The following is a 25924-nucleotide window of genomic DNA, read 5'->3' on the forward strand; positions in this document are numbered from 1 at the left end:
CGGGCGCACTGATCCCCGCTGGCTGCGTTGGTATGTACTTGGCCTCGCCTGGCTGGCGTGTCTCAAGACAGGCCTGAATCTGTACGGTAACGAAGGTCATGACCGGGGCACTCGCTGATAAGGCCATTCTTAACAGTGCACTCATTTGGCACAAGATCATCACAGGCTTTCACCTATCCGAGTACGACTTGAGCAACCCGCGCACAATTGCATCAGACCCCGTCGACGTCCAGCTAACAGCAATGCTTGCGATAGTTGTGGGTCCACCTGGATGCCCGCGTTTCCGACACTCAACTATTCGACAGATCCTATCCACTGTGCTGTACATCCAAATTTACTATATCTACCGCCTCTACATCATGTCGACCAAGAACTACTACCTTATTACTCCCATCGCACTTGTCCTGCTTGTTGGGTGGTCACTCTCCATCTACAGTGTGCGCATGCGTTCCATATTTTCTCTCTCTCTCTCTCGCTGCTAACATAAATATTTGCCGTCAGGTAAGCCAATTCAACAAAGGCGGCCGCAGTATCCTGCGTAGAATCCTTGTGCTATGTATGTCAATGCTCTACCAAAGGTTGTTGTCGCACGCTCACTGTTGTCCATCCTCACAGACTATATCTACATTCTCATGATCCTCCGTATGTCGCTGTTATCCCGCTGGCTCTCAAAACTGACTGGCCTCAGTCGGCGACGTTGCCCTCACGCTCGGGACCGTTTTCTTCCTCCTGCGCTTCCGTCAGAACGCGCTCCCCCGCAGCGCGACCGTTCTTACCAAGCTCATTCGAGTGATCTTCCAGAGCGCAGCGCCAGGCACACTCTCGTTTGTCGCTCAATTTGGTTAGTGTCTCCCGCTACTTACCATTGACAGGATGATGCTCACGTTCCTCCTCACTTGTACGCTGGTGGACATGTCACAGGCCCCGCCCGCAAGCAGCATGCTCGTCTCGAAGGTCTGGGCGTTCTCCCTCATGTGGACGCTCAACGCGCGGAGCGACCTCCCATCGATAAACGAAAGCTACGGCGCCAGTGCGCCGCCGCAGTCTGGCTCTCGCGGCCAGTCTCGCCTTGCGACGATCGAGTTTCGCTCCGCCAGTGCAGGGTCTTGAAATATCAATTCGATGCCTCGAAAATGATTCACTGGGCAGTTTGACCGGTTGTAATTTGCTTGTGGGTACCGGACCCCGGTATACAAGTCCATATTTATGGCGGAAATTGTATAGTAGTTAGTATGCCAAAAAATGGTTCCTAAGCAGAATTTATTTGTAAGAAATAGTGGTCCAAAACAATGACATTTTTTGCTGCTTTGATTAATATGCAATAAAAGATGTAAAAATTATATCTGATTTACAAGAAATCAAGTTGTGTATTAGGGTATCAAATATAACATATATTGTGACTACCCCCCCTTCCTGACCATGTTTTGGCTGTCAGCCTCGTGACATCCTGCGACAAGTTGTGTTGCAATACTTACACTGTAGTGTTCCTCAGTATATAGATTCATAAGCACTTAACTGAACTGAAGGTCTATTGTGAGATCTAGCACTATTTAAACTCCCCCCCATTTTAACTTCTTGTAAAAAACAAGATTTCACACCACTATTGTTAAATTAAAATTTGAGTGTGAATGAGTACATAAATCTTTCAGAAATTTTATACTAGAGGACAGGTATGCTAAACTATTCCTCTAATTTTCAGGCCAGGCTATGAAGAAATAAAGCTGAAATGCCAAGGGGGCATCATGATGTGAATGGTGGAGCACATGCCAGTTTTTGTTTTGAAACCTTGGCCAGGCAACCAACCAACCAGGTGACCATCAGATAAGATAAGATATACTATAAAAGGAAATATTTCATTACAGATGTCTATTAAGGTGGGTGCTGATAAGATTGGCAATACCTGTCAGGGGAACCTCCCGGTCCATCTCGCCCGCACAATCACCAATCCGTCAATGCCCTCCTGACAGACAAGCAGTATATAGTCAGCTACCTAGCAGGTGGACCCTTAGAGTTTCTTCTCTTTGGATTCTCCCCTGCTAGGTTAGCCTCATTTGTATTTGCTTACCAATGTTTGCGCTTTGGATCCTCAGGCTCTCCTGCTAGGACCTTGATCTCAGACCTCCGGGGTTGCCCTTACAGCACCAAGGTGACATGCACAGATCTATAGCACTTGCAGTCTCTGCATTCTAGGCAGGGATCCCTGCCCAAAGCCCCAAGGACATGGATATCTTTCTGCCCTAAGGCCACCAATGCCACTCCGGTTGCCACTCTCACAAGCTGAACTGCCAGTCCATAATCAGTACTAGCAGGATTCTGGCAGGTAGGACAGAGGTCACAGACTACAGCTTGACAATCCATCGCACATTGAAGAGCGGGCAATGCGGCGGGTGGTGGACAGTCGAGGGAGGGTGCGAAGAAGCGAGGAAGGGGCGAAAGGCAAGCCAGAAGCGCTGAATAAGGCTGAGTAAGGCTCAGCTAAGCCGCTCACCTAAGGCTTACAAATTGTCAAGGAAACGGGGCAACGGAGGATAGCCTCGCGAGGCGGTACGAGCAACGGAGGCGGTACGAGGTGACCGCAGCACTGTGACAGAGTGACAAGCAAAAAGGTATATATTGAGGGCCTTTTGTACCTAGATAGACAGTGAATTCCCTCCCCGGGTTTCCCTCACCACTTTGCGCCTCTTTTGATCTGACTAAGCGAGCTTACGCATTACGTTTACAATCACGGCCCCGCGGGGTATTATATTGAGGAACACCTGTTAACGTCAACGTCAGCTGTCAACGTCAACGCTGCCGGTCTGAGGCCGCCTATGATATAGGAGTTGGCTCAACCTGCGAAGACTATGACTATGCTGCTTGGACGCGTCTTGCCTAACATGGAACGTCGCCCCTCTCATGATGGAGCGACCCATGTCTGGAACATTGTTGCCATATATGGCATATTGATTGATGCTCTTGATGCTGGCTTCAGTGCTATCCGACACAATAATAAAAACAACAAATAATATATCAACAACAATAAATATATTCAATGTGACAGTGGCTGTGACTGTTGCCATATTAGGAGGAGGTTGTTTTGGTTTGGGGTTTAGTTGCATATTGGGTTGGTGGTTAGAGAGGGCAGGTCCTTCCTCTTATGATATGGTGAGCAGGTCTTATCTACCTGTCAGACTGCGGGTCGGGCCGTGCAAGGACCTCTCCTAAGAACGCGCGCCCGGAACAGAACAGACGAATAGTTGGGCCCACAAGTACGGCGGGCGGGGTAGATCGAAACCGAAAGGGCCCGTGAACTCGGTCCCTTGTCGCTGTTGGTGGTCGAAGATTCGAATCGGGTCGTGTCGGGCCCGATGAGTCGATAACGTCTCCTCGCACGGAGTAAGGTAGTTCTTCAGATGATCTAAGCGATAGAGTACAGGGTACACTATCGCGCCTTATATACGCGGGCCCGCAAAGGGGTGATCGGACACCCTGGCCTCTCCTCCTCCTCCTCGCTCCCGTTCCTGGCCGCAGAGGGGACGATCGTACATCCCTTGCGGGCCAGGCGCTACTCCTAACCTCCTAGCACTCCTCCCCAGTCCCCTTGTGTCGAGTTGGGCTCGGCGACGGCTCGACACGTTGTTCTCGGTCACGTGCTTCCCACATGTGCGTTCCTCCTACTGGGGCGCATGTTCCCCATCGTCACGTGCTGCGTGCTATGGGCCCGCGATGGCCCGACACCAGCGCCGGAGCGGACGGGCCAGGTCTTATCCGTGACACTACCCACACCCACACCCACACCCACACTCACATCTACACCCACACTCACATCTACATCCACATTACCTACATCACCACCACCATCCATCTATCTATGGTTTCCACTCAGCTTTGCCATCATCACTTCCTCCTTATGGATTGCAGCATGCATATACTTTGCATGGAGCCCCGACCTCACCCGCTTTGATCTGGTTGTTTTGGGTGTTTGTTGGGTTTCCACTTTCCCCACCTACTGCCGGATCACACGCATTTCAACATGGTAGCTTTTTCGCCAATGAGAAACTTGATAGAGCTGGCACATGGACTTTCTGTTGGCCTGTGATCATGGTACAGCTTGTCGAGCAGTTCCGGGTCCATTTGACTGCACACAGTAACACCTTGGCAAAAGTGATGCACTAGTTGGCACAACTCACTATCGAGTGCAAGGACCTTGGTTGTTTTTCCACTCTTCATCCTACCAGCACTGCTGCCGCCCCACAAGTCTTAAAATTTTTACACTTTTGAAAACTTATTCAAACACTTGACATTCTCTAGGTTCAGAAACACATTAGAACTTTCCAATTTCTTGTATTCATTCATTAGGCTGGAAAATTAGTCAAAAGACTCACAGCCGTGATTTAAAAATGTTCAAGTAGGAAAAGTTACAGGGAATATAGAAAGTTTTTTCTTGCCTAAAAACTCATGGCAAAATATTAAATAGTTTGGTCCTGAAAATCCTTTCACCCCAGCTAAGTAGGCATTTTTTGGGCTGAAAAACTCAAAGTCTTTTAGAAAAAGAATCATTTTAAAATTTCATATATTCCCAGTAATGTTTCCTACCAAAACATTTTTGAATCACAGCTGTGAGGAGTACTCTTCTTTTTTTTAGCAGCAAAACTCATTCCTATACTTCCCCCTTTTAGCCCTTATTCTCCAACCTAGTAGATAAGCTCAATGTTTTATATCACTTTGTAGCTACACCAAGATACTGATTTGTAAGCATAAGATTGTGCAATAAAGTTTTATCGCCAAAAAAAGACTCACTCTGTAGGGTCAAAGAAGTTTATTACAAAACTTTGCCTTTACCCAGTGAACATTTCTGAAACCTGGCTGTGAGCTGACACTGCAGGAGTTTGAGAATAAATGGGGCCTGTTTCAATCAATTATATGTGTACCAAAAAAAGGGGAAAAAAATATACCTCTATTTGCACAAAAGATATTCACTTATATGATAAATACTCACTTATATCATATATGATATATATCAGGGCCCTGGAGCATATAAGTGAATCTTTCTTGGGTGTAAATGGAGATAAAAAAAATCCTTTTTGGCATCTTAATCTTAGGCATATAATCGATTGAAACAGGCGCCGTTTATGTTTGAACTCCCCCAGTGTGATAATTGATGAGGGATAACGAAATCAGTGGGAGTGGGACTCGTCCAGTCCGCATCACTCCCACTGATCAGTCCCAGTCCCACTGATCAGGCACTAAGCGAGTCTGATCAGTGGGACTGATGCCTTTGCGCTTGACGTTGCGTTACGACGGAGATCAAGCCAAGCCCTGCGCAGCAGGCCTCCGTGGCGAGCGGCAGCCCGCGGCAGCGTGGGGTCCGGGGCGAAGCCCTGGTCGGGGTCCGGGGTGGAAAACCCCGGCCGTCGCGGCCGGCGCCGCAACCCAGTGCGGAAAGAGAAGTTTGAGCCCGGGGATGTTAGAAAAAGCCAAGAAGGGGAGATAATGCTCCGCGCAGCGGGCCCCGCGGCGAGCGAAGCCCCCGGCAGGGTGGGTCCAGGGCAAGGCCCTGGTCGGGGTCCGGGGTGGAAAACCCCGGCCGCCGCGGCCGGCGCCGCAACCCGCTTGTCCGCGACAGGTCCGCTGATCAGTGGGACTCGTGCATGCGTCACGTCGGACGGCACGAATCCCACTGATGGGACGTGAATCAGTGGGACTGGGCACGAACAGTGGGATTGGGCCAGTCCCAGTCCCACTGATTTCGTATACACTCATAATTGATTAGAATGTCACCGTCACCTTCTCGGGAACAACACTGTGACGAAATAGTGTCACGTCATTTTCTTCTCACAAGCCCTTCATGCAGCAATGCCATCGCTTTGGGTTCCGATGCTCTTCGTTGCCGCTGGTGTTTTCGCGACGAGAATAGCTGACGCTGGAGCACCGTTATTGCGGGGTTCCGCAGGCTGCTCGTGCTTCGGGGCCGGGGCCCACGACGATCGGGAATGCAGCTGAGCACCGCGGCTCTGGAGTCTGAATTTGCACTTCGAGCTTATGTTCCCATGCTGGGCCACGGCCAAGCCCGAGTACTGCTGCCAGGTCAAGTTCTGTGCTCGAAATCTGGACGTAGCGTCAGCGGCGCCGGGGCGGTATCGAGGACTACCTAGGGCCAATGAAGAGACCCGAGTTAGAAGACTCGGAGCGCCGGTGTTCAACTTGCGTAGCTCGCCTCAGCTGACTGATCGTCTCGTTTTGAGATGGACGAAACCACGCTGTGGAGGTGGACGAGAGGACTACTAGTGGTTCAACCGGTAACTAGCGCGGAGCTTAGGTTACTCAGCATCCGCCATGTGTCCCATACGCATTCCGCCGGCTCTCGTCCCGTCCTCTGCTGGCGTCCCGGCACGTGCCCGTGCTCCACAGGCTTCCACTCCCCCGTGATGTCGCTTGTTACTTGGAGATGGAAGCGTCTATCTATAGCGTCGATCAAGAAACACCAATAGGCGTACGCGGGTCATGAGCATTCAAGTCAGTATCAACCCTGCTACGCGTTCCCTTACACTAAAATGCTTCCGGCTCATCACTTCCCAGAAAGCTCCCGGAGCTCGCTCTCGCCCAGCGTATTTCCGCTGCCAAGTTATTTCACCCAGCCACTGGCAGAAGATCCCCTGTCTTGATTGGTCGCGTCACGTTATGTCGTTCTGCGTTCTTCTTCTTTTTCTGTGAGAAGGCAGCTCGGCTTAAAAGGCACGTCGTCTGCTCCCTGACCGCAGGTCTCCTCCTCGCCAATCTTCCATCACCCCCGCCACTCTCTTGGCCTGCACCGTCCTTCTCGCCATGCTCCTCCCTCATTGTACGTTTACTTTTGCCACACTCGCTGTTGTCGCCCGCCTAGTGGAAGGGCAGCAAATATGGGACATCGTGCGTCATGCTGGTCTTCTCTTCTAACGCTTAAATCGCTCGCCAGTGGCAAACGAAATGGGACCGCACGAAGCTCTTCACCTCGCTTAAGCCGAATCCGCCCATCAACTTCGTAGACCCCAGCGACGCCGCTGCGGCTGACATCGTCGTCACCGAGACGAGCGTATTCCAGACAATGAACGGTTTTGGAGGCACCCTCAGTGCGTCTTTCCTGGTTGCCAATGACATCATGCTTGCCCTTGATACCCAAAAATAGCTGATTCCGCGGCACTGACGTTGAACAACCTCAAGGTGATGATTGTCCGTGAAATATCCGAGGTAGCCGTTAACTGTGCCTCCAGAACACCAACTCGGGCAACTACTGGAGCATCCTCAACTACATGTTCTCTGCGCAGGATGGCGCCAACGCAGCCGGGCTCTCGTACGTCCGGGTCCCAATCGGAGCGTCGGACTTCTCGGCAAAAGGTGAGTCACGATCACTGCCCTTCTCTTCTTCCGCCCATCTTTCTTCCCCAACGCACGGTTGCTAACCGCATGATTGTTGTTTTCAAGCATACAGCCTGGACGACGTCAGTGGCGACACGTCCTTCAACTCATTTAACATCAACAACGCCCCTTCGTACTTGTTCTCGGTGTTGCTGGACATTATCTCTGTCAATCCGGTGCGTCACCAGGTCCTCCCTTCACGCCTTATGACTCGTGATTAGGCGGTGAAGATCCATATCTTGCCATGGAGTCCGGTGAGTGGGCTTATAAGCTCTGTTTTAGGTACTCAATGGTGGCCAGCCGGGTTGGATGAAGACAACGGGCACGATGAAGGGCGGGTCGATATCGTCAAACATGTTGTCGGTTTGTGCGTTTGCTTCTTCAATCTTCGGCCATTATTTTCACGCACTTTCCTTGGTCAGATCCGAAATATTTGTTGAAAGCCGTGCAAGGTTTTAACTCGAAAGGGATCAACGTTTTTGCGATATCGGTACAGGTGCGCCTTGGTCATTTCGATTGGTGTTCATCAACATGCTGACAACCTGTTGGACAGAACGAGCCGGAGAACAGCAACCCGACTTATCCGACCTGTACCTGGACCCCTGGTGCGTGGGCGAGTTTGGTTTGTTGTGTGGCGGCTCACCACAGATGACAGCACAAGAAGGCCAGGTTGGGGCGGCGTTAAGAACGTTATTGAACAACAACGGGCTTAGCGGCGTTAAGCTGATTGGATATGAGGTGGGTGTCAAAATTTTCGAGGCTCGGGAATCGGTTTTCTCACCCCTGGCTACAGCACAATTGGGGTGATGCCAGCGGGTACCCGGTCACGCTAATGAACGACAATGGGGACTCGTATTCAGGCGTGGCATTCCACTGTTACTCTGGGTCGTACACGAACATGGCGGCCTTCCACGCCGCATGGCCGTCAAAAAATATGTACTTCACAGAATGTGCGGGGACTATCGGGTCGGACTGGTGGGGTGACATCAAGTGGTATATGAATAACCTCTGGATTGGGTCGGTCAACCAAGGCGCCGATGTCGGGCTCATGTTCAATATCGCGGCTGACTCGGATGGCGAGCCCCGATTGCCTGGCACGAGTAGCTGCGGCGGAGGCTGTCGGCCCATTGTGACAGTGGATTCGGATGGCAGTTTCGAATATAACCAAGAGTGTACGTTGCTTGATTTGCTTTCTTCTTTCCTCTCGGGGCTAAATATTTCATTAGTCTACGCACTGGCGGCAGCCTCTAAGGCGAGCATTCCGAAGGATGCAGGCGGGCCATGGGGTCGCCGGATCGGAGTGTCTGTTCAGGGCAGTCAGGCATCAAAGCTTGCGGTCACAGCGTTTGCGACCAAGCGAATCAAATCGACAGATTGGAATCGGTATTCGATCGTTGTGCTCAACTGTGTGTCCCCTTCTTTTGCAAGATGTGAAACTGATTAGAGTGCTTCTCAGCGAACGACGGGCAGCCATCGACATGGAATCCGGTAGACGTGGCTGCTACGATTGAGTTCCGTGGGATGCAGGCCAGTTATACCTTCCCAGTCGGTGTGGTGCGTCCGAGTCCTTTCTGTGTCTCATATCTCGGTACAAATTACTGAGAAAACATCCAGACAACCCTCTGGTGGTATGCCCCGCCCAATGCTCAGGGCCAACTTGAAGGGGAGGTCGTGCTCACCGAGCCGGAAGCGCAAGCGCCATTCAACGTATCGCGGTATTTCCAGTCTGCGCGGAAGAGCGCGCATAATTATACCATCATGTCGAACGCAACCAGGGAGGAGAATTCTAGAGGGCGTTGAGTTGTAGAGATATCACGATCCGTGACGACACACATGGCTAGTTACGAGCTTATATACCTTTGATCTGTAATGTTACGAGGAATCGATTTGTAGGATTGATCTGTGGCACAGTACTCTACTCAACTGGAATGATTATAGCAGGGCATTTCGTTTGCGTTTGTACGGTTAAACAAATTATCAACCACTCCGAGTCTCAAATTCCGACCAGTCTATGAGCCAGTCTCTGGCGTCTGTTGGATCCCGCGCATATATTTCTTTGCGACGAGCGACAAATTCCTCTGCAACAGCCCAGAAGTCGCACTGCCGCCTGTCGCTTTGCGGCTCCTCGTCGAGCCAGCAGTTTATGCGGCGATTCATCTGCCGGCCAAAGTTAAGGAGCATCACGAAGCGGATGTCCCCGTCAGCGAAACCACCGTTACCGGTCGGCAGCGCCGCTAGGTGGAAGTAAACGAGCTGGCGCAGCTGGGCGTCCCGCTTATTTACTGTAGAGCGAAGGACGAGGACGAGGAGGCGCGGGCAGCGTTCTAGCAGGACATAACACGGCTGGAGTGGGATGCTGCCGTCGTCAAAGGCAAGATGGGTGAGTGCAGGGAGAGACGCGATTAGATGGATTTGATTGGTGTCTGCCGTCGGGAATTCGCGGGTGGCGCGGTTCCATGCGAGTGTGGCTTCGCCATTGCAGTCGTGCAGGCAAAGGTGCGTCAAGTGGGAGAAATTATGTGGATGGTGGGAGATTTGTGTAACTTGGCCGTCTTGAGCGTCCCAAAGCGTAGTGATGTCCACTTCAAGTCGGGTCAAAGCCGGCATGACGGCGTGAGCACCGGAGGAGAGAAACGAGGGTAGTAGCCTGGTGTGGCTTGGGAATGGATATACGAAGAGGGTTGTGAGGTGGTGGAGGTCCGGTAGGAGCGCGGTCACCAGCGGCTCGGGACCACAGGCTAAGACGATGCAGATGGACCGCACATGCCGCCCCAGAAAGGAGCGGCGTTCAGTTGACAACGTACTAATGGCGGCGGAGCGCAGGTGGGCCGCGCGAGGGAAGACATGCTTATCAGCGACTCCATGATCGAGAACGACAAGTGACTCGTGAAGCAGAGGCTCAATCCTAAACGTTGAGAATGTTTTTCATTGGCCATGACACAAGTCAGAAATAGAGCACGCACCAGATCTTGACACGTCGAGCAACCAACAATAATTGGGGTATACATTCTCTTGTGGTCACCGCTGCACCTTCAAATACCACTCGTTCCAACTCAAGCGGCAGTCTTGCCATCGTAGTCGGCCAAAAGGCGCCGTTGGCAGCGTGAGACAGACACAATCATGATGCATCATCGAAACTTACACAAAAATGGTCCCCTGAGTAGAATTTATATATAAGAAATAGAAAAACAATGGCCTTTTTCACTGCTTTGATGGATATGCAATAAAAGTCACAAGAATTACAAGAAATCGAGTTCTGTATTAGGGTATCAAATATACCATCCATTATGACTACCCCGCTCCTGACCATGTTTTGCAAACAGTAAGTGCACCTCATTCAAGCCCAAATTTTTGTCAAAAAATGGTGTCACATTATGAATCATGATTACCTCAATTTGTCATATATAAGGGTAATTTGTCATATATAATGGCAATTTGTCACTTATTTCTGACATATTAGTGTCAGGGGAACCCCCACTTCGGCCTCCTTTGGACCGTCCGAGCGCATCTGAGGCGGCTCCGACCTACCCCGACCCTCGTCCTCGGCCTCCTTTGCCCGCACAATCACTGATCCGTCAAGACCCTCCCAACGGTCACCTTGGGACAGAGCCTGCAATGCTGCTCAGGCCTTCTGCGCTCTACGTCGGCAGTTACGGACAGCCAGTATATAGTTGGCGCCCTAGCAGGCGGACCCTTAGAGTTTCTTCTCTTTGGATCCTCCCCTGCTAGGTCGGTCCCTCTGTGTATTTCCATAGCTCTTATTCACGCTTTGGATCCTCCCCTGCTAGGCTTTCGTTGGAGCCTCCAGGGTTGCCCTTACAATTAGGTAGACTTTAGTGCTGGCCCTGATTATTGATATATAGGGTCGTATATCCTGTGGCATATTTGGTGCATTTATTTGCTACAAATCATAGTTATAAAATGGCTCTTACTAATCAAGTCTACTCTCCTGGAGTTTTATTTGTTATCTTTCCAAGTTACCAAAATATATATTTTTTTACATACTATCTATTATAAATAAATCCTACTTCAGGGCCCATTTTTTGGTAGGAACCCTTCTCAATTTTATTCTTTCTTTTTTTAGATATTAGGATCTGGGCCCTTTGACCTGAATCATCTTGAGGGTCAATTTAGGGCACTGATTGACAGTGATTGCTCTGTACTTGTTAAATATTAAATATTATACTAGGCTAGTACTATCCTATGGGTTTCAGCAGAAAATAGCCCCCTGAGAGGTCTTCATAAAGAAGAAGGAAAACAGTATTATATTTGACTGCTTCAGAAAACATTAATATGCTCATATTAAAGCCCATCTATGTAGATGCTTATTCAATCACACTAGTTATTGATCATACTTACTTACTCCACAGTTTACTGTGAATTTGGCACTCAGAAGTCAATTCAAAAAGTACTAGTTTTTGTTTACAAAATTTTTTTACTGAAAAAGAAATGGTTTCTGAAATGAGAAAGCAGTTTTGTTTTATTGATTTATCATAAACCACTTTTTAAAAGTAGTTATTTTACAATAAGACTATTAGAGGAGCCCCTTTTGGCTCCCCTGAGACATCTCTGGTCCATCTATGTTCTCAGTCTGACTCTCTTTCTTGCCTGCACCATCATGGATTCATCAATGCCCTCCCAATGGTTGCCCTCTGGCCTGCAATGCTTGTCAGGCTTTGGGTTAGGCCGTGCAAGGCTTCTTCTGAAAACATATGCCTAGAACAGAACAGACAAATCATCAGGCCTGCAAGCTAAGCGAGTGGGGTCGAGGTCAAGCTGAAAGGGCCTGTTACGGCAGTCCCTTATTGGTATCAGTACGAGTATCAAATTGGGCCATTGGGCCTGATGAGCCAGTGGTTTCTCCTTTGTCACAAACAGAGCTTGATCAAATGATGGGTCAACTGAATGAGTGATCAAGTGATGGCTCTGTAGAACAAAGTAAAGGGAGGATTCGTAAGATGGTAGGAGTTTGTTACTAGTGTGACAGACTCCCAAACAGGTAGGTGTGTTTGGTGTAATCAATGAGAATAAAAGGACTAGGGTACAGGAGATCTAGCAGGCTACTTATATACCGTCTGCACCTGTGACGTCACATACTAGTGCAACAGGTGTCAGACTAAACTAGACTGTAAGTAGCTGTTTCACCATGGCACTTGTCACACTACTGTCAGAGTAAGGCTATGCAACAGGACATAGACATTTGACAGGAACAGTGACAAGCGGGGATGTCATCAGGGCGACGATTGGATCAAAAAGGATAGGTATGTGGTAGGAATCAACAGGGTGTGATATTACCCCCCCTCTAGGTTCGATGTCCTCATCGACTAGATTAGGGAAAGATCAAATCCACCGTTGAGAGGGAAATAGTTGAGGTTCGAGTATTCAGGAATTCATCAATATATTCCTGAGAGTTGGTAAGATTCCGTCGAGGTTCCCAGGTATTTTCACTATAAGGGTAGCCTTTCCATTTCACAAGGTATTGAACTCCCTTGCCTCTCTTTCGAGATTTAAGGATTTTCTCTACCTCATATTCAGGTTTTCCTTGAACTGTAACAGGTCCTGGGCGTTCTTCTTGACGATGAGGTGGTGGTTCATGATAGGGAGACAGCAGTTCTTCATTGTACACAGGGTATCGATAGTCGAGGCCTGGTACCTTTAATTGGTAGGAAGCTGTCCCCACTTTCTTCAGGATTTCATAGGGTCCAAGTCGTCTATCTGACATCTTTGCAGAGGGGCGACCTTGATCTACAGTTTCATTTGCTTCTAGCCATACTTTCTGTCCAGTCTTGAAATTAGGAGCCGGAGTTCGTTTCTTGTCATAATATTTTTTCATCCGTTCCTTTGCCTTTCGCATGGCTATACTGGCATCATCTCTTATGGCTTTCATCTTATCTGCAAGCTCTTGAGCAGATTCATTTCTAGATTCAACATATGTCTCTATTCCTTTCCATGGATGATATCCATGATCTAGATAGAAAGGTGAGGTCTTTGTAGATGCATTAACCTTGTCATTATATGAAAACTCTGCAAGTGCAAGCCAATCAGACCAATCTGACTCGTTGAAGTTAACATAAATACGCAGGTAATGTTCGATCTCTTGATTCATGCGTTCCGTTTGTCCATCTGTCTGAGGTCTGTAGGCTGTACTTGGATTCATTTGTGTCCCAAGTAGCTTGTTCAGTTCAGTCATGAACCCAGACAGATAACGTGGATCTCGATCAGATATAATCTTCCTTGGTACTCCATGGTACCGAATAATTCTGTCCCGAGTAAGTCTTGCAACTCCTTCACTATTGAGCTCGGTCGTTGTTGGCTCAACATGAATCCGTTTGGTAAATAGGTCTACCCAAACTTGAATTGCATTGAACCCATTGCTCGTGGGAAGGGGACCAATCATATCCATGGAGATGGTTTGCCAAGGTCCTTCAGGCACATGATGTGGATTCAGGAATCCATGTGTGTGTCGTCGATAGCGAGTTCGTTGACATGATTCACAGGTCCGGACATAAGCCTTGACATCATTGCCCAAGCGTGGCCACCAGAAATTGTGTTCAATCAATTCCTGAGTTCTATATTCTCCTGGGTGACCAACCATTGGCACATCATGATGCTGCTGAATAATCTCTTCCCGCAGTGTCTCGTCACGGGGTATATAGATTTTGCCTTGATAGAGAATGATATCACCTTCACGACTCCAACCGGGTAATGATTTTTGGAGTGCAAGCTTGACCGAAGTGTCAATCACCTTGCTAGATTTGATTTTCTCCAAAATCTGAACATCTACACTCTCTATCTGGAGGTCTGTTGCTCTGAACAGTTCTTTCTTGAGAAGTGTGACATCTTCATTATCATTTTTTCCCTGGTCATGGTCCGCTCTGCGTGATAGCAAGTCAGCTTTACGGTTGAGTGCACCAGGGCGGTGATGGAGAGTGAAGTCATATTCTGAGAGCTCTGTTAACCAGCGGGCTTGTCTTCGATTAAGCTTCTGAGGTTTTTTGAAGTATTCGAGATTTTGATGGTCGGTGAAAATTTCGAATGTCTCATTAGCTCCCATGAGCATTGGTCGATACTCCTCAAGAGCAGACATGATTGCAAGCATCTCCTTGTCATAGATCTCATAGTTCCTTTCTGTCTGATTGAGACTATGAGACATGAATCCAATAGGACGCCATTGGTCATTCTGTCTTTGGCTGAGCACAGCACCAACTGCTCCTTCAGATGCATCAGCTTCCAATCGGAACTTTCCGGTATTTGCTGGTAAGGCTAGGACAGCGTCTTCTGCTATCCGAGACTTCAGACCTTGGAAAGCATCTCGGCGCTCAGCACCCCAGCACCAGCCAGACTTGCCAGTCAATTTTGTAAGTGGTCGGGCTACCTCACTATATCCTCGAATGAATCGGCGATAGAAGTTTGTAAAACCAAGGAAAGCTTGAACCTGTTTGACGGAACGAGGTTCAGGCCAATCAAGAACTCCTTGAATTTTAACTGGATCCATCTTCATTGAATTGTGTGAGATAATCACTCCCAGATACTCAATTGAAGTTTGTTCAAATTGGCATTTCTCTGGTTTGAGATAGAGCTTATGCTTAGCCAAGGTTTCAAGCACCTGGGCCACAACCTTCCGGTGTTCTTCAAGAGTTTCGGTGAAGATAAGTATATCGTCCAGGTAGACAATAACATGTCCTGCATTGATAAGATCTCGAAGAATGTCATTCATCATAGTTTGAAATGTTGCAGGAGAGTTGGTGAGTCCAAAGAACATAACAAGTGGTTCAAACAAGCCACGGTTTGTTCAAACGCAGCTTTCCACTCGTCACCTTCCTGGATTCTCACATTGTTATATCCCCAGCGAATATCAAGCTTTGTGAAGTAATGGGCACCCTGAAGTTGGTTCACCAGTTCAGAGATTAGAGGAAGTGGATATCGATTTTTGATAGTCATTTCATTCAGTTTCCTGTAATCCTGTACTGGTCTGAGGGTCCCATCCTTTTTCTTGACAAAGAAGAATGATGATGCCATTGGTGATTTTGATGGTCGGATTCGGCCAGTTACCAAATTTTCCTCCAGGAACTCATCTAGCTTCTGTTGTTCCAGGTGAGACAGAGGATAGATCTTGCAGTCAACAGCTTGTGCTCCAGGCTTTAACTCAATAGCATGATCCCATGGTCGGCGTTCAGGAAGAGAGTCAAATGATTCCTTGGAAAAGACATCTGTGTAATGTCGGTATTGCACAGGAATCTCTGCTGAGTGTTGGTCCTTGCGAGCTTCTTCAGCCAACCGTTGAGATTGTGTCTCCTTGGCTCGAATATCAATAGCAGGTGCAAAGTCAATCAGAAGAATTGAATCTCCTTCCTCCATTAGAGGATCATTGCAACCAGTTCCATATTCAGTGCCAGTCATGTTGCATTCTGCTGGACAGCCACTGAATGTTAATTTGTGGGCTCGCCAATCAACCTTGGGATTATGCTTCAAGAGCCAGTCATATCCAATGAATACTCTTGATTTCCCCAAACCTGTCACCAAGAATCGTTGCTTCTCCTGGTGGGAGCCAATCTTCATCTGAAGTTCAACATAATGAGTGATTCTCCCCCTGGAGTTGACAGTTCCATCAGCATTTCTTGGCAGGATATGAACATCCAGCTCCTTCATCTCAAAATTCTGTGCAACTGCATAATCTCTGTCAATGCATGTTGAAGTGCAGCCAGAGTCGAGCAATGCATTCACAGAACGGACTTTGCCTGTGTCAAGCATAGTCAAAGAGATAGGAAGCATGAATTCATGCCGGTTCCTGTGCTTGTAGAACTCCTTGAGATCTTGTGACAGCTTATCAGGTTTCGTAGTGTGCTGGTTAAGTGCAGCTTGTCGAATGCGTGTGGTGGATGGAATTCGTGTTCGTTTATATACTGGAATTGGCGCTTCCTCCTTATCCAAGGATTGAGCCATCGGAGTCTTCTTGCTCCCCTTTTGTTCTTGAGGTTTCATTCTAGTTGTCGAGGCAGCAAGTCTGCCATGGGCCTTGCGTTTGGAATGGATATGGAATTTGAAATGGTATTAGGTGGGGAATTAGGAGATGAATCGGTATTATCAACAAGATCTGTATCCGTTAGTTGTTCAAGAATTGTATATCTTCCAAACTTCTGCTCAGCTACCTTGGCCATTGGCACTGAGCGCTTCAAAAACCCCGTTCTCTCAGCTTTGTAGCGAGAGTCTGCAGAACTTCACTGCCAGTGTCCAAGCCATCAATCTCAGCGCAAAGCGCTCGAAGATTGAATCCTTGCTTGTGGGGTTCACTGCAGTTTCTGCTCAAATGTCCAATCTTGCCGCAATTATAACAAGTGAAAGGCTTTCCTTTTTGCCTTTGCTTGTCCACATCCATGGGTACCACTTGGTCTTGAACTGACTGAGAGGTTTTCTGAGTCAAGCCCACTGGGGTAGGAGTAAACCCACGGGGAGTATGATGTACTGCTCGTGGTTTGTGTACTGGAGATGTAACTTGTCGATTGCGTCGAATCTTGCTTCGCTGCAGATTTCCATCAATCTGTAGCAATCGTTCCTTGAAGAGCTTGTATGTGGAAGGCAGGACATCCCCTCCAACATACATCTGACTGATGATATCTTCATTCACATTGTCCTCTAGAAGTTCCACCAGGAAGGCATCATAGTTACCACCCTCTGCATGGGGTGAGTAACCAGCCTGTTCTGCATGAATTTCAAACTGTTGCAAGAATTCAACAAGTGACATACGCCCCTGGCGATTACTTGTTAATTTCAGATGAGCAATCTGTGAGAGGTTCTTATCCTCAAAGGCAGATTCTAGCTCAGTGATGAGTTCTGCAAAAGTATAGGAGGTGCGAAGAGTACCATCTGGATTCAGAGTACGCTTCTTCCAGTTGCGGACCCAATCAGCTGCTACACAGTCTGAACCATCTGCCTTTCGAAGAAAGGATACTGTAAAGAAGATCCGCTTCTTCTCAGTATTCAGTTCACTGTCGTAAGCACCGATATAGGTAGTGAGAGTGTCGTAAAAGTTGTTCCACTTGGCTGGAGTGCCATCGAAGAACGAGGGAGTAGAGGCGAGAATGACTTTGGTAGTCATGGTGGTATGATGAGGGTGGCGGAGTAGAGGTAAGGGATAGGGGTAGTGGTTGGTAGTTGGTGGTTGTTGGTAGTTGTTGGTACGAGGGTACGAAGGTAGTCCTTTTATTATGTCACAAACAGAGCTTGATCAAATGATGGGTCAACTGAATGAGTGATCAAGTGATGGCTCCGTAGAACAAAGTAAAGGGAGGATTCGTAAGATGGTAGGAGTTTGTTACTAGTGTGACAGACTCCCAAACAGGTAGGTGTGTTTGGTGTAATCAATGAGAATAAAAGGACTAGGGTACAGGAGATCTAGCAGGCTACTTATATACCGTCTGCACCTGTGATGTCACATACTAGTGCAACAGGTGTCAGACTAAACTAGACTGTAAGTAGCTGTTTCACCATGGCACTTGTCACACTACTGTCAGAGTAAGGCTATGCAACAGGACATAGACATTTGACAGGAACAGTGACAAGCGGGGATGTCATCAGGGCGACGATTGGATCAAAAAGGATAGGTATGTGGTAGGAATCAACAGGGTGTGATATCCTTGCACAGAGAGAGCAGTATAATAGATGATCTAAGTGATGAAGTACAGGGTACGCTATTGTGCCTTATATATGTGGCCTGCTGAGGGGTAATCAGACACCCTTAACCTCTCCTGCTCCTCCATGTCGGAATTTTTTTTCTTTGCCTGAAAATGCCAAATTAGGCAATTTAAGGCTGGAAGGCAATTCCGGCTTAAAAGGCCGTTCATATTTCATAAGATCGCATCATTTTGGCAAATTGACATGATCTTGCCAAGATGCGGTGATCCTGCCAAATTAGGCCAACTTTATATGGCATTTTATACTTTGACGTCCACTTACAATATAAGCCAATCTTTGCAAGAAAGTGTATTCTTATAAGGCATTTTAAAACTGAGCTTTATTAAAAGGCTATATAATGTGTCCTGTAGTTATCAAAGGGCCAAAAAAAAATCAAAAGGAAAGGGCTCCTTTTTGTAGTCATTTGTTACAGTAGTGATCTTTATTTGTTATACTGAACCGAAACCATGTAAGGAAGTAATGAAGGAGTAAATTAAGGACTTATGATGTGTTTACAGAAGGATTCGAACCAAGGGTACTACAATACAGGAAAGGTAAAAGACAATCTAGACTACATATTAATTTCTAGAAGAGGAGAGCATAGCACTATATTGCTGTCTGGGGGTGGTGTACTCATTGATAAGCAACAGTCAATGCTCTCATACAAGTGGCAGCTCACACATGATGTTCACTGCTAGTTGTATTTATAAGTAGTTGAGTGGGGGGGTAAGTATTTAAGGCTACAGGGGTGAGATGTAGCAAAGTACTTTTGGTGTCTAGGTTATGCGTCATGCAATATAGAACCACGTCGAGCATTTACTCCTTCTTCTCTTCCTTCTTGTCGTCGTCCTTCTCCTCAGCGGGAGCTCCCAATGGCGCGGCATGCTCAGCGTTGTTCTTCTCGTAGACTTTTCAGAAGAGTTCGGAAGAGTCCGAGCGAGGCAACCTGGGTTTTGTCCATCTTGGTCTTGATGGCGGTATCGAGTTGGTCCTTTAACTCGTCGATCGACTTCTCCGTGTCGGCGCAGAAGGAAAAGGCCTGGTTGGACATTTCGATGAGATTGTGCGGCGTTCCTTGTCCGACTCAGCGTATTGCTCATCTTGTTGACGTCATCCTTGCTCAGAGTTGAAGAAGAGGCAATGGTCATAGACTTGTCATTTGGCAGAGACATTGACAATACTAGTAACATGTGAATTGATTTAGATGGCGAAAAAAGAGAGATAGACCTACCAGCATCAATGTTAAAGGTGATTTCGATTTGGGGAACACCTTTGGGAGCAGGAGGAATGCCAACCAGGTTAAAGTTACCAAGCAGCTTGTTGTCCGCAAGTTCACGCTCGCCCTGGTAGATCTTGACCTCGATAGCAGTTTGACCGTCAGCGGCAGTCGAGAAGACGTGCGACTTTTTGATAGGGATGGTCGTGTTGTGAGTGATAAGCTTGGCCACGATACCACTGAGAGTTTCGATATCTGTGATCATCCTGTCAGTTTAACTCCAAAAGACAGAAATGGAGTAACTTACTGATTCAGAGGGAAAGAGGCGCAACATCCAAAAGCAGAACATCCGTGACGTTGCCGGTCAAAACACCACCTTAGATACTAGCGCCAATAGCAACAGCCTCGTCAGGGCTAACACCCTTGCTAGGCTCGCGACCGAAAACGCTCTTGACAGTCTCCGTGACATGGGGCGTACAGGTCATACCACCGACAAGGATAACCTCGTGGACATCGCTGGGCTTCACGCCAGCATCGGACATGGCCTTCTTGCGGTGAGCGACAGTGCGTTGGATGAGGGAAGAAGTAAGGGCCTCAAACTGCGAACGGAGCAGTTTCGTGTTGATATGCTTGGGACCAGCTGCGTCAGCGGTGATAAACATTTGAGCGGTTGCAATCTTGGCCTTCTCTGCCGCTTCACGGATACGCTGGATGGCCATCTGATCGCCAGTGAGATCGATACCGTGCTCAGATTTAAATTCCTTGAGGATGTGGTCAACGAGGAGAATGTCGAAGTCTTCACCACCAACATGGGTGTCGCATTGGTGGACTTGGGACGTTGTTGTGCATTTCGAGAATGGAGATATCGAAAGTTCCATCACCAAGATCGTAGACAGCGACAATTTTGGCTGTTACTGTCTTTGTCCAGTCTGTAGGCGAGAGCCGCCACTGCCCGTGCGGCCAGGTTCGTTAATGACACGAAGGACATTCAGCAATTTTTCCAGCATCCTTAGTAGCTTGTTGTTGAGTGTCGTTGAAAGGCATCAATGTCGTCCTCAGGAACGACTTGACGTTTGAGTGACGGAGCAAAGCCTGCTCTGGGCTCAGGAGACGACTGAGGGCGAGGCAGGCGAGATGCCATACAGGTTTAATCGAGGGTGGTCAACGAGGGCGACACACAACGGAACGGAGTGGCTTGTTGATGGCGAAGAGCATGCGATTTGTATTACAGCGCGTGTTTTGTTTAATAGATTGGGGGAATATGAAGATGGGATGTGTTCTTGTCGAGAGTAGCCGTCGTTTTGGGCAAGGACGTGGTCGGCCTGCCGTCACCCTTGCTGACGACGGTAAATCACCTACAAACCGATTCAGAGTCACTATAATAACGAAAAAAAACAGATTGACGAACACACACCAGTGTTTTAATTCGGGTCACCGACACCTCCTTCTCCTTGAACTGCCTCCCAATAAGATGCTTGAATCAAAGACGGTGTTCGTCGCATTGACATGACAATTAAAGGGCTTGGTGCTTCGCGGAGAGACCAACCAGTCACTCGCCATGCTTGACAAAAGCGACAACAGAGGGTGCTGTGCAGGCTCCGAGTTCTGAATGACGCGAGAGGTCTCGTCTTTAAATTGCACGATATAAGCGCATGAGTTGTCAATGGTCGTTGCCAAGTTGAACCAACGACTGTCGATGGGCCTGGTTGCAAAGTTAGAAAGAGCAGGAGAGAGTGCTAAGCAGCGAAAGACAACTACTTCCGCCTGGCTCGCAGGCACTGATCAACATCTGACCCCGAACTTGCTCTCGCCAAGTCTGAATCCAGTCCTCTGTTCTGCCCCCCTGCGGTCCTATTCGTCGTGTCTTCTCCTTCCCAACACTTCCACCTCATCATGCAGCGCCCTCGTAGAGTATCGACGTGTGGTGGTGGTGGTCTGTTGACAAGCAGTGATTTGATTGAAATCGATCACATGCGCTTTGTCATTGACAAGGACGCGCGCTTTGAGAAGATGGTCAACGTGTCCTGCGACGCGAGTATATAAAGTCTCGCTGTTTCGGCCTGCTCCCTTGCCCTTGGGCTTCCCCCATGTGGCCTTGGCTAACTTTCTGGGATGCTATTTGCTACAATGTGGCCACATTGTTGCAGATGCCGTCTCATAAGTTAGCCCCCAGCTCTTTGTCTCTGTTGAGGTTGGAGTGGCCACTCCAGCTAAGATAGTCTCAAGAGTTGGTGCAGTGGACTCCCGGATAGTACGTGCTACACCGAAATGCCGGTATCTGGTGCTACACCAGTCATAGTCTACTTTTTGTGCCAAATCGTGTACATTGCGGATATTACGTGCTACACCGAACTGCCGCCATATGGAGCTACTCCATCGTACTCGAGCAATGTGGTTTAGATGCACTATAGCCTCTCTCCAAGCCACTTGCAAAACTTCCAATTTTGGTTCAATGAACGCAGTTCAAGTCTTGTTATTCAAATTCAACAAAGTAAGTCAGATGCACACGTGTATTGATTCTACTGAGAAATTAGAGCTCCATCATTTCAACCATTAATCCGAACCCTCGTCCATGACCACAAGACGTCGAGGAGCAGGTCGGGCCCGTGGAACGGGAACAGGTGGGTCACTCTCCGCCTCAAGCTCGGCATCAAAGACCTCGTTGACTTCTCGTTCCTTCCCTTTTCTACTGGTCCCGGCGGTACCCTTGCCACAACCCCGTTGCTTACCACCACGGTTTTGACCTCCCCGACCTCCTCGACCTCCCCGACCTCCCCGATCTCTGTTTTTCTGGGTTTGACTTGGAGGAGGGATGGCAAGAGCTTCCGCTTCTCCTCCATCACTGACATCGCTCTCTGGAGGTTCCGTTAAGGCGCTCATGACTGACAGTATTGGCTGGGATTGGGTAGGCATGTTTTGTCGAGCTGGGTTGGAAGACGGTGGCGACGGGTCCACTGCAACACCAATATTCGACGGCTCTGTGATGAATGAGTAATAGATCAATGGCGAATACTGAACGCTTACCCGGCTCCTGGCTTGTACCTGCAAATTTGGGACTGTCGTCCAACCACAACCCAAGAGAAGGGTTATAATACTCGGCTGGTGTAACTGGTGGTAACGATGGCTCAATATTGTCTTCGCCCAATGTGATCTCTTGCATCATGACGTAGAAGTTTTCGTCCTCATCCGTATCATCAGGTTGGCAAACGCAATGGCCCTCCAGAACGGCACAATTTGATTCTGCATCCAAGGGGTGTCCCAATTCATCAGCAAGTTTCGGACAATTTTGTCGAATATAGCCCCCAGATTTATCTTGCTCTTCCGTCCGATTTCCTCGAAATTTTTCGTAGTGTTAGAGGTTTCGGTGTAAACGATATGAATGACCTAGATTCTTGTCAACTAAGATTTGAGAGCAGAGAATAAAATGACTGTAATGGCTGTAAATGCTATTCCGCCCACTGTTGGATCTTTGGAACCCCATCTAACTCCCAAAGTCTTGGCCGAGGGGACGCTTCGACCATCACCCTTCAAACTGGCATTGGAAAAGAGCATGAACCGAAGCACCTGCAAACAAATTAACCAAGAGCCTAGGATATAAATGGCTAACATACAAATGGACCCAATGAGTTGAGGTAACGATCCGTCTCCTGTTTTCCCAGGTTCCGATGCAAAAACGGTGGGAAGGCGCTTTTGGGCGGTTGAGTTGTGTCTTTGTTGTCATGGTATAGAAGCTTTTTGTAGTCGATAGACTGGAGGCCCGCAAGCTCTAGAAGTCGAGGGAAGCACTGTCGCAAGCCATTGATGACATTGGATCTTTCAGCGCTTTGATGATGGATAAACTAGAATAATGTCAAGATGAATTGGATACCAGTGAACGAAACTTGCCTCCTTTGCGAAGCCAGGGAATACCGACGCATTTACCAGCTTGTGGAGTTTCTCGGGGATAGCCAGATAGAGTTCTTCCGTTCGCCGTTGCGAGAGTAATGTAGGATTTGCATATAAGGCCTTAACCTGCGCAGCCCCTTGGATCGATGGAGGATGAGCCGGACGTTCCGTGAAGTTTGGCGTTTTGAGAAAAGGATAAACAAGAATAGTGTGCTTTTTTCCAAGATCCATCGCCGCCTTTTTGTATCCATCGATATTCCCGTCGTCGTCATTGGAGCTGCTGGTCTCTATTTCCTGTCCAGTAGATATTGACGCCGCATTGGTAGAGGATGTTGAGGGTGTCCGTCTGGAGCCAGGGCCAGTAGAGGAGGCCTGGAGAGCCGCCAGCTGTTGCTGAAGAGTATCGATAGTCTGAAATTGTCAACGTTGAGATCAGTTTTTCAACGCGCAATAACTGTTGACCTACACGTCAATAGTCATCCTCTTTTGCACCTGGCTTTGGCTGGGTGAATCGATGATCCAATCGGGGGTTAGAGGGCATGAGCAAGCGGTTGGTGGTGGTTGAAGCACAAAGGGAAATGAAGTGTTGATGATTCAATCAAAATGATTCCCTGGACCTACACATGTCTAATTATAACTAATATCGTTGCTTTCTCCGCTGAAATTTTGGGATTTGGGGATAAGGAGGCTAAAGCAAGACGGGAATCTAAAACAACTTAAGTTATTGTTGTTACAAGTCTCTGGAACCAAGTGTAAAGAGTTCATTGTACCGATTTAGAGTTGGCAATTAAAGAGCTTTAAATGTCTGAATCAGCGATGGATTGGTCTGACCAAACGGTTAAGAAGTATACCTGGATGGTCGAAGTACAGCACCACTGGTGTTGAGATGTCGGCAAGCAGAGCAATGAGTGGTCGTGGCTGGACCAAAGATTCATTGACAGATCTTGAGATAGTCCGAGTCGATGATCTTGAAGCAGATATGTTTTTGCCAGGAAGTGTTGGTAGAGTGCGAGAGGTTCCAGGGAAGACACAAACAGTCTTGTAGCCAGCATGGAATCCAAGATAGTCGATGCAGAGAAGAAAGCAAGTGATCTACGTTGATGCGCATGTGATACCTTCATCTCCGTTGACCCGACTCCATGTTGGCCGCAAAGGACTGCCCGTTGGATCCTGCTGACCACCTTCGTCATATCTATCAGCTCTGCCAACAATCTGTACGGTTTCAAGGTCTAGGCAGCCACTTGAAAGGATGCAACAAGAGAGCGGAAGAATAACGAAAGACAGCTGCGTTTTTGCGAGCCCTTCGGGCAGAACGTATGTTCTCTACAGTTGAAGCTCGTGTACCACGCAAACTAACAAGGTTTTCAGCTCCTCCAGTACACTCCAGGCCTCCAAAAGGTCAGTCTCTAACTGCAGTTTCAATTTTGTTCGCTCACATGAAATTACAGATCTTGAAACCAATCACGATGATTCAGACACGGAACAAGATCCTCCTCTGCACGATATAGGTAGGAACATCATAGTGCTATCAATCATGGCTCAGCTCTCCAGGTTTTACACAAGTTTTCGATGAACCTCGACCTACTTCGTTGCCCGAAACGTCTGAATCACCACCACAGAAAGACGATATCAAACGGGAATTCCATCCTGACAGTGGTTTACCACCACAGTCCATGGAGCTTAGCGCATACCTCCAGCTTGAGGCATTGGGAGCGACAAGCCGGCCACCACCAGTTTTGCAGCCATGGCTACCATTCGAGACACGACTAAATTACGAGTTTGCGGACTTTGCGAACACCAACATGCTCAATAGGAAGGCAGTCAATACCTTGATAGCACTTATCAACCGTGCCGCCGCAAGCCCTGCTCAATTTACCGTCAAGAACTACAATGACCTGAACAAGTGTTGGGAAGAAGCATCTAAACTGTGCACAAGCGTGTGTAAACACTTATATCATTCCTTATTCTGTTGCTCACCCCTGCTTAGTTTGTGGAGTACGAGATCGAAGTGGCTTACAAAGGCAAACAGAAAAAGTTCGAGATGCATGCTCGGCCCTTGTGGGACTGGAGCCTAGACTTGGTGCAAGACCCTCGGCTGGCGCCTTATTTCTTCTGGGATGCGGAACGACGATTTCGTTATGATGGGACGTCGTGGATTCCATTTTACACCGAACCTTGGACTGGATCAGCATACTGGGATGCACAGGTAGGCCATTTATCCGATTTTATCTGAGTTGGCTTCACTTATGAAATAATCCAGTCCGCTATCGACTCTGACCCCAGCTACAAGATATTACCATTCATCCTATATGCGGACAAGGCAAAACTTTCGACATTTGGTACCCAAAAAGGATATCCAATCATCGTGCGACTCGCAAATGTTACGGTTGGTATACAGAATGGTACTGGTTGGGGAGGCGGGCAGATTGTGGGGTGGCTTCCAGTCGTGAGTTGCCTTTTCTGTTTTCTTTCCATTCGAGCAGCTGAATTACCAACCAGGTTGAGGAAGATGCCAAGGAGTCCGGGAAACCAGGCTATACCAATTTCAAGAACGCCGTATGGCACGAGTCCTTCTATAAGCTACTGGAGGACTTGGCGAAGCACTCCAAAATCGGTGTTTGGGTTCGATGCGGGGATGGCAAGATGCGCAAGCTCTTTCCCATGATTCTGATACTTGCAGCTGATTACGAGGAAGCGTGAGTTGTTTCCGTCGATAAATGTATCATAAATGCTCAACCACCAATCTCAGCGCTGTCATGGCTTTCATTTGGGGTGTCC

The 25924-nt window shown here is 48.1% G+C and overlaps 4 protein-coding genes across 4 annotated transcripts; 1 reads left to right on the forward strand and 3 right to left on the reverse strand.

Moving 5' to 3' along the window:
* Positions 1-6804: 6804 nt before the first annotated feature.
* Positions 6805-9174, forward strand: MIND_00639500 (Glycoside hydrolase family 30 protein; the record flags this gene model as incomplete). The annotated part of the gene is made up of 14 exons (XM_037363131.1): positions 6805-6888; positions 6935-7088; positions 7145-7179; positions 7230-7353; positions 7441-7550; positions 7596-7628; positions 7675-7741; positions 7797-7870; positions 7928-7979; positions 8030-8112; positions 8168-8546; positions 8601-8780; positions 8831-8928; positions 8989-9174. 14 exons carry the CDS (start codon positions 6805-6807, stop codon positions 9172-9174), a joined length of 1659 nt encoding a protein of 552 aa, XP_037221052.1.
* A 177-nt stretch (positions 9175-9351) lies between these two features.
* Positions 9352-10465, reverse strand: MIND_00639600 (uncharacterized protein; the record flags this gene model as incomplete). Its single annotated transcript, XM_037363132.1, has 2 exons — positions 10338-10465; positions 9352-10279 (listed from the first exon to the last, which is right to left on the reverse strand). The coding sequence occupies exons 1-2, from the start codon at positions 10445-10447 to the stop codon at positions 9352-9354; spliced, it is 1038 nt and encodes a 345-aa protein (XP_037221053.1). The 5' UTR covers positions 10448-10465.
* An 8466-nt stretch (positions 10466-18931) lies between these two features.
* Positions 18932-19526, reverse strand: MIND_00639700 (Heat shock protein 70; the record flags this gene model as incomplete). Its single annotated transcript, XM_037363133.1, has 2 exons — positions 18932-19119; positions 19277-19526. The coding sequence occupies 2 exons, from the start codon at positions 19524-19526 to the stop codon at positions 18932-18934; spliced, it is 438 nt and encodes a 145-aa protein (XP_037221054.1).
* A 112-nt stretch (positions 19527-19638) lies between these two features.
* MIND_00639800 (putative SSC1-mitochondrial HSP70 member) lies at positions 19639-20139 on the reverse strand (the record flags this gene model as incomplete). The annotated part of the gene is made up of 1 exon (XM_037363134.1): positions 19639-20139. The coding sequence occupies one exon, from the start codon at positions 20137-20139 to the stop codon at positions 19639-19641; it is 501 nt and encodes a 166-aa protein (XP_037221055.1).
* Positions 20140-25924: the final 5785 nt, after the last annotated feature.

The sequence above is a fragment of the Mycena indigotica genome (genome assembly GCF_014461135.1).
Source record: "Mycena indigotica strain 171206Taipei chromosome Unknown Mind.scaff0005, whole genome shotgun sequence".
Taxonomy (NCBI): domain Eukaryota; kingdom Fungi; phylum Basidiomycota; class Agaricomycetes; order Agaricales; family Mycenaceae; genus Mycena; species Mycena indigotica.